This window comes from Sinocyclocheilus anshuiensis, unplaced genomic scaffold (assembly GCF_001515605.1).
Source record: "Sinocyclocheilus anshuiensis isolate Anshui unplaced genomic scaffold, SAMN03320099.WGS_v1.1 scaffold94, whole genome shotgun sequence".
NCBI classification, from domain to species: Eukaryota; Metazoa; Chordata; class Actinopteri; order Cypriniformes; family Cyprinidae; genus Sinocyclocheilus; species Sinocyclocheilus anshuiensis.
Window position 1 is genome coordinate 1,064,315 of NW_015546049.1, and position 9,146 is coordinate 1,073,460.

General features: G+C 35.5%; 1 protein-coding gene across 2 annotated transcripts in view; it reads left to right on the forward strand.

The window, feature by feature from the left end:
• LOC107699104 (metal transporter CNNM2-like) overlaps positions 1-9,146 on the forward strand; it is a 37,264-nt gene that overhangs the window by 23,830 nt on the left and 4,288 nt on the right. The window contains exons 2-6 of one of the 2 annotated variants that reach the window (XM_016500279.1): positions 1,970-2,113; positions 2,449-2,586; positions 4,574-4,743; positions 5,046-5,139; positions 7,367-7,429. In XM_016500279.1, the coding sequence (XP_016355765.1) occupies positions 1,970-2,113; positions 2,449-2,586; positions 4,574-4,743; positions 5,046-5,139; positions 7,367-7,429 (609 nt within the window). The remainder of the gene's footprint in view (positions 1-1,969; positions 2,114-2,448; positions 2,587-4,573; positions 4,744-5,045; positions 5,140-7,366; positions 7,430-9,146) is intronic. The other variant, XM_016500278.1, reaches the window with a different exon arrangement.

Consider the following 9,146-nt stretch of genomic DNA (forward strand, 5'->3'; position numbering starts at 1 on the left):
AGTTTTTTTTTTTTTAGATAATATAATCTTGTTAAAATTGATTTCATAAAATTGGTATCAAAAAAAGTATCGTTCAGGAACTCGTATCGAAGTCAAGGTATCGGTATCGGTATCGAAAATTTTTGAACGATACCCAGCCCTAGTTGCCAGATATCAAGACCTCAAATCCCCCAATCAGAGCTTTTCTGTTAAACGGATATGTACTCTTCCCAGCTTTTTGCTTTATGCAATCTGGCAACTATTCACACACGCTCTCTCTGCGGAGGCGCCGTGATCTGAAAACACCAAAATATAGTACTGTACAGGTAAGCTGGAGTTCAGCGATCGCCATTTGAGGTATTCTGCTTAAATGAAAGTGTCATTCAGCCAGTCTGTGTTCTGTCATGGACCTCGACTGTATTGTTTGCGATAGTGGTTTTGGATTGTAACGTTACTTACGCAACCTCTGTGCAGCAATAAGTATTTTTGCCGTTGTTTTAAAAGAGAAACATTAATGCAATTTGGAATTATTGGATCTACTATTAGGAATTTCTCTGTTATAATATTTGAGAGTAGGTTTTTGTTACACCAGTTTTCATAACGTAGACAGGGCGAGTGTATATCTGAAGTCTTTGGTGTTTATTTAGCCTCTAATTGATATCCTGTTATAAATCTGTGCACTAACGTTAGATGAGGTAAAATAAAACCATGAGTCAATATTCTATTAAATTGTGCTTATTGGTGAAAGAGCAACTTCTGATGAAATGTAAAAATAAATTTCCTAAATGACAACAATCATTGCAATTAAAATTTAGCAAAATAATATTTTAACCATTATACAGTAAGAAGAAAAGATGACAACGTGTAAGTTTCCACTGACTAAAACTAGACTAAAATGCTCAGACATTTAGTCGACTAAAACTAAAACAGGACAAGTTGACTAAATACGGGATAAACTAAAAGTTACATTTGACACAGGACTAAGACTAAGACTAAATTAAAAATAGCTGACAAAATTAACACTAGTGGGTAAGAATAAATTATGACAGAATTTTCTTTTTGGAGTGAGCTATACCTTTAATTTTGATTACATTTTGATACAGTTAGAAAACACATTGCATATATGTGATTATTCCTTTATACTCATACGCAAATGTAACAAATTTCCATATATAAAATTTCCATATATTAAATATATACATATATGAAAATATGAAAATTGTCATATAAAGTAAAAACATGTATGAAACCTAATGGAAATTCCAACATTTTCATATATTTTATATACATGCATACATATATGTATGTTTATGTATGTGTAATACATTTTTAGACATATATGTCATGTACATGTATATCCATCCTAAAACCCACCAATACATGTTGATATTATATAAAGAAATATAAAAGATAGACATGCACTTAAAAACAAATTACAAAAACGTTTTGTATATAAGTTGTAGCAAAGTTGCATATATAAATAAAATATATTTTGTTGACATATATGTTTGCCACATACAATAACATATAAAAATCATCATACAAATTGTACTATGGGGATTTTGTATTGGTTATAAAACTTAAATCTTCATCCACCCAGAGAATGTGAAAATTATATATTGCCTTATAGGTAACATGTAAGGTAGGGGTGTCCAAACTCGGTCCTGGAGGGCCATTGTCCTGCAGAGTTTAGCTCCAACTTGCCTCAACACACCTGCCTGGAAGTTTTAGGTATGCCTAGTAAGACCTTGATTAGTTGGTTCAGGTGTGTTTAATTGGGGTTGGAGCTAAAGTCTGCAGGACACCGCTGATATAAGGCAATATTACACTTGATATAGGGCAATATCTGTTGTATATAAAATTTCCATATGGGCATTTTGACATAATTACAAAACACATTGTAAATATATGTGTAAATATTGTTTTGTACGTAAACGGCTTACATGATTTGCGTCTTAACAGACATCTAAACAACTCTATTACTTCTTAGGTAAATCTCACCTGGCAATAGTCCAGCGGGTTAACAACGAAGGAGAAGGCGACCCATTCTATGAAGTGCTTGGCATTGTCACCCTGGAGGACGTCATTGAAGAAATCATCAAGTCTGAAATCCTGGATGAGACGGACTTATATAGTATGTGCCATGAAAGTCCTGTGTTTTCTTTATAAAGCAGTTTAATCGTTCATTGTAAAATTAAGTACAACAGCAGCATGGATTTTGTACTGTATCTAATGAAATATGAATAAGTTATACAATACTAGCTTGTTAAAATACCTCGCAATGTCTCTTGTTATGGCATAGTTTTATGTAGTGAAATTTCAACAGATACTTTCCGCTTTCACTTTTAACTAGCTTAACATTACAAAATCTTTTTTAGGTGTCATTGTAAATATACATGTGCAGATATACGAGACAAGACATTTTACACAGCATTGAACTTTCTTCCCATCATCCCACTTTTCTGACAGCCGATAACAAAACAAAAAAGAAAATCACCCATCGAGAGAGGAAGCAGGATTTTTCGGCTTTCAAGCACATGGACAATGAAATGAAGGTTAAAATATCACCTCAGCTTCTACTGGCTACTCTGCGTTTCCTAGCAACAGGCAAGTGTACTGCATTGCTGCTTGATTTACCCCAGTGTGTCCTGCGACTGTAGTATGGATAGGCTGCTCACAGCAGAGGAGGAGCTTGGCCACTGGTTTTTGGTGAAAGTCGTGCCATGATGTTGATAATTTTTTTTTTTGCATTCTAAGGTTTAGCATTTAGAGAGGGGCAGCTTGTTTGGGTTAGAGTATAAAAGAATGCCTTTCAGCAAAGGGCTAAGAGAAAGAATTAAAAACATCTTTGACACTGGCAAAAGAGCTTTATCACTTTTTTGTTTCATAATGTGTGTTTCTCTAAGAAAGGAAAAATATGTGGTGTAGAAGCCACAGTAAGATTGTTGTTAAGGTTTTCTGTTGTCAAAGGTTACGTTGCTGTACTGCTTTGACGGATATTTTTTAAAGCCAGGCTGTCAATCATATTATATAAATAACATACACTACAGTTCAAAAGTTTGGGGTTGGTAAGATTTTTTTATATTTTAAGAAATTTTAATGTTTTAAGAAGTCTCTTCTGCTCGCCAAGGCTGCATCAGACTTAAAAAGCGGGTTATCAATGTTGAAAACAGTTTTGCTGCTTAATATTTTTGTGGAACTTTTTTTAATGCATCTTTACTGAATAAAAGTATTACTTTTTTAAATATATCTTACTGACCTCAAACTTTTGAATGCTAGTGTAAATGAAATAAACAAATATAATTTTACATACAAACAGTAAAAATATATAAATATATAAACCAATACCTAAGCAGCATTCTTTGTAAACCTTAGCAGTTCTTCAACGTGTTCAATGTTTGTTTGTTTTTTCTCTGATTCTCTCTAACATTATATTTCATAGTGTATGTGTCTCCTAAAAACGTATTTTTATTTTTCAAATCAAATTCTCAATTTTTATTAAAAGTAAATAAAAGTATTCACCTGCAGCAGACCAGTTTTGGATTTTCTGTAAGCCAGTATACATCAGCCATTTACACTACATTTCAATGTTATTTTTTCAGTATTTTGTTTTTCCACGGAATTATTACTTTTATTCAGCAAGGATGCATTAAATTTACAGTAAAGCCATTTATAATGTGACAGCAGATTTCTATTTCAAATAAATGCTGTCTTTACAAATTTTGTCGTCAAAGAATCCTAAAAATGATTTCCACAAATACAGTAATGTTTTACTGTATTTTTGATCAAATAAATGCAACCTTGCAGAGCATAAGTGAAAACCTATGAATGGTAATGTACGTTGTTATTTTTTTGTATAATTGCTGATTCTTGCAGAACTGTTCAAGCAGTTGGCACAACCTCCTACAAGTCATTTCCCTTTGCTTTATTGTTGCTCAGGCTGTTGTTAAAATGTCCCAAGGGTGGTTGTGTATAATATATATAAAAAGTGCATGCCAAACATATTCTGACTGGTGTTCCCCTTTAAACCTAATGCCAGGATTTGGAGAGAAATTTCACGTTGTGGCTTAAGCTAATCATTGATTTACAAATACAATACTATTAGCGTTCCCTGGTCAAAGAAGGACCAGCTGCCAGTTTACACAGATACTGTAAACAGAACAATGTTACAATGAGTTATTTAGCAACAGATAACCATCATAATGGACAAATATTAAATATTTGAAAATTAAATATTCAGAGAAACTTTCATGCACACAATTGAAACCGTTAACTGGAATAATAATAATAATTGTAAAAAGTATTTGCTTTTGTATGCTTTAGAAGACGGTCAAAGAAGATTCACAAGGCAATATTTTTACAGATGGATAATCAGTTATCGCAGTTATTGTAAACAAACTCTATTTGTCCCAAAAATGTTAGAACGTCATTAACACAAGGTTTGCTAATATACCGTGTGATATTTTGAAACCTGAAAATGTGATATTACCTTTACCCATGGTTTAGAATGGCCCTGAGTTAACAATTTCAAGTGCAAAAAAACCCACAGGAACAGGAAGATGATGATCATGCCGTGTCTTCTTTTGCTTTACAGAAGTAGAAGCATTTAGTCCAAGCCAGATGTCTGAAAAAATCCTTCTCCGTCTCCTCAAGCACCCCAACGTCATCCAGGAGCTCAAATATAATGAGAAGAATAAGAAGGCCATCGAACATTACCTCTTCCACCGCAACAAGCCCGTGGACTATTTCATCCTCATTCTGCAGGTCAGCTTAGCTGTTTGGTCCAGGGTCGCAGAAGCCATAGAGAGAAGGGATTGAGCTTATTAGCCTAGAACAAGCTGGGATTTTCGCAAGTATTTAACACGCCCAGTATGAAAAGTTTCAACTAATGTACCTATGTAAAAGAAGAATATTGTAGTGAGTATTGTGAAAGACAACCTTGCTTCTAAAGGAAAAACTGAAACTAAAAATCTCCATCAGTATTAACATTATATACTTGAAGTGGCTTAAAAAACAGTTCCTAGCTATATTGAACACCTGGTTTTCAATGTGATCTGTTCTCTAAGGGGAAGGTGGAGGTGGAGGCAGGGAAGGAGGGAATGAAGTTTGAAGCTGGGGCTTTCTCCTCGTATGGGATGATGGCTCTCACCGCTACTCCAGGTAAGCACAACTAAATCCAAATGTCTTCCATTTTATTGACTGAATCCCAATTTGAATACTTATACTAAGAACGAAAAGTATATGCTCAGTGCGCTGGTAATAAAAAAATGTCATACTTTACATCACCCAAAGGTTCAAGTGGTTTTATGGTAGTTTTAAAGGAATAGTTCACCCAAAAATACAAATTTAATCATCCTTAGATGAGTTTGTTTCTTCATGGGACCAAATTTGGAGAAATTTAGCATTACATCACTTGCTCACCAATGGATCCTCTGCAGTGAATGGGTGCCGTCAGAATGAGAGTCCAAAAGCTGATAAAAAAACATCACAGTAATCCTCAAGTAATCCACATGACTCCAGTCCATCAATTGTGCCAGTCCAACATGTCTTGTAAAGTGAAAAGCAGCAAGTTTGAAACAAATCCATCAAGACATTTTTAACTTCAAATCCTTGCTTCCGGTGAAAGTCCTATATCCATAATATTGCTTTCTCCAGTGAAAACGTCTTGTTTGAATCGGGAGAGAAATATGCACAGATCAAGCACTGTTTGCAAGCCGAAAAGTCCAAAACAGTTCTAAACAAATATGTTGGTGGATTTTGATGTGAGAGGACAACAGAGGTTGGACTTTTTCACTGGAGGAAGCAATATTATGGATTATGGACTCGTATTTTGGTCAGAAGTAATGGGTTTGAAGTTAAAACGCCTTTGATTAAGGCACAGCTTTTAGCATCACACGACATTAATTGATGGACTGGAGTCATGTGGATTACGGTGATGTTTTTATCACCTGTTTGGATTCTCATTCTGACGGCACCCATTCACCACAGATAATCCACTGGTGAGCAACAAACTTATCTACATCTTGGATGGGTGAGTACATTTTCAGCAAATTTTAATTTTAACTTTTGGGTGAACTGTTCCTTTAAGAAATAATACTGCAATACAAAATTGTCTTGATACCACATCATACACCCACATACCCTGCGATAGTGCAGAAGGTTGTGGGCTGTATTAGTCCAAAAAGTATGCGGGGATACATACTTTGTAGATCCACAGGAAGCGGAGCCTCATTCTGGCAGTTTATCTCAGAGGGTCTCTTTCCAGGGGTCAAATGGCAAGAGAATTTGTGTATGTCATTGGTCTTGTATTGTTTTTTAAAAGTACTGATACTGTAATCTTTAAGAGCAGGCAAAATGATGTTAAATAGTACATTGGTGGCAGAGGAAATCTGTGAAATAATCAAGATTCTGCTATAATCTTATTTCACAGTACACATATTTGTGCAGCTATCAGTTTGCAGGATTGCTTTATGTTTTTACATATGAGAGCAATGCAGCAATACAGAGTGGGATATGTCTTATTTTAAAATGCTTTTTAAAAAATGTGACATGACAAGATGGATGGATGGAATTGTTATTGCTATAAGTCATAATAAACAATTATTTTGCCAACTATTATAGTTTAGTAGACATACTCCATATAGTCAAGAAACTTAGCAACCGCAACATACTTCCACTGATATGCAGCATTTGTATATCAAATGTGACCCATCTTGTGCATTTTATAATGTTAGCTTTACTGTTTTGAGTCATTTTGTAAGCAGATGTTTATGGACTGATGACAGCCTTAAAATTCATTTGATATGAATAATAACATAACAAATGAAATGGAGCAACATTCATTTTTGAAGTATTTAAAAACACTTCATTATATCCAGATTAAATAATTTAATTATTGTCAAAAAAAAATAAAAATAAAACTATACTTATATATTGCCAACATATGTTGTCATGATATAAAATTATTCAAGTGGTCCTGTGTCGTGTGAATTAGTGCTAATATAAATCATAGTTATTTCACTATTATATTCTTCTACTTCATATTTTATTGGTCCAACTGAACATAAAAGTACATAAAAGTCTTTGGGGGAATCAGAATTTGTAGGATTTGAATATTCTGCCAAATGTTAAAAGCATGTGCTACTAGTTTAGGGGACTACCACAGAACATAGGTGACCTCTGGTGGTGACAACATGGCCCTACAGTAATACTAAAAGTGCTTTGTTATGGGGAAAACAGCAACAGCATTTTTTTTTTTTCAGATTAAAATGTGATATTTAGTGATTTTTCTCCTCTCCTTGATCCACCTTTCAGTCTCCTTGTAGTTTTGTTTCCAACTTTCTTGTGATGCTTTTTTCTTCCTCCTACTCTTTATTCTTCTCTGCAGTTCCTCTCTCCCTGTCTCGTACCTTTGTGGTCTGTAGAGTTGAGTCTGTTGCTGGATCTCCAGGTATAGTTAAACCAACATGCTTGTCAAGTCATATTATCCTTGTACGGCTCAACATGCATGTCCCAAATTCAGTTTTGATGCTTTTTGCCCAGTTAAAGCAATGTCAGAATCATTTTTGACTAATCAAACAATGGAAAAGTCAGACATCTGTCTGTGACTCATTGTAAATCATGCCGTTTGTTACAGTAAAGCCACAGAATCCCTCCCACACATTTCAACTTCACAGGCCTCCTAGAGTAAAGGGCGACAGCGGGGCCATACGCACACACACAGTCACACACACCTCTGCATAGTCACCCACACACACATGCACACACATACTGTTCCCTGTTCTCACATACCTCATGCTGACTGCCAGCATGTAGGGTTCAGAGTTGGGCCCCTTCAGGCCAGCATTGGAGCCTTGAACTAAAGACGCGGTGGCTCCCTCACTCCACTCACACATCCAAACACGGATTACATACATTCCAACCAAATTGTGGAATTAACACACCCCTGCTGTTGAAACCTTTGTGTGTATACATGTGTATGTGTGTTTATGTGTTAGAGCAAGAAAGAAAGAGTAAATGTATGTGCTGGAGTGCGAAAGTGTGCATATTTCAGTGTCTGTTAGCTGGTGTTAGTGTTAGTGTGGGCGAGTAAGGATAATGTTTGTGTGTGTGCACTTTCCCCGCTCTTTATGAAGTGGAAAACATAAGCTGTGTTTAATTAAAAACAAGCCAGTCTTCGCTTTGAAAGCTCTTAGGCTTTTTATCATACTCTTGCCAGCGGCAACACTTTACATACACGAAACACCCCTTCATAACTAGCAAAGCTATTATTGAGTTCTAAAAGGCTGTTACAAGCTATTATAAAATAATAATATACCATGTGTCTCTATAAAGTTGGATTTGAGTGTTTAGTTACTAAATGATTTATAGTACTGAAAAATCCATAAACATCTACAAATATGCACTACTGTTCAAATATTTTGGGTCAGTAAGATTTTTTAAAGGGGTCATATGACGTTGCTAAAAAAGAACATTATTTGGTGTATTTGGTGTAATGAAATGTGTTTATGCGGTTTAAGGTTCAAAAAACACATTATTTTCCACATACTGTACATTATTGTTTCTCCTCTATGCCCCGCCTTTCTGAAACGCGTCGATTTTTACAAAGCTCATCGTTCTGAAAAGCGAGGTGTACGCTGATTGGCCAGCTATCCAGTGCGTTGTGATTGGCCGAATACCTCAAGCATGTGACTGAAATGTTACGCCCCTACCATACTGTGATGCCATGTCCCGGCCGGAGCGACGAGACAAAAACATTAAAACCCATCATAAACGAGGCATTTGTTGCATCCAGTGGGAACATAATTACGGATTATAATGACTTGTACTGTCTTTTTACGCGTTGCGTTGCATCGCGCCACGTAAACATAAAACCATGTCTGCATTTGTGATCGGAGAAATTACAAACTACAAACGCTACTCTACACTACTCAAAACTCGCGTTTGAATCATCAGTGGCAAATCCTTTAAATATGAAAACGTACTTACAGTCTGTGAGTCAGCATTATTCATCAGAACACCGGTATTGTAGGCTACTCTCTCAGGAAACAGTCCTCGTTCCTCCGTAAAATGCGTTGCACACATCTGAATATTTGGTTTGAACTGTTCTGGAACAGTGTTGTAAATACAACTTAACCACTGATTTCTAGTTGTGTCCTCTTTTGGAA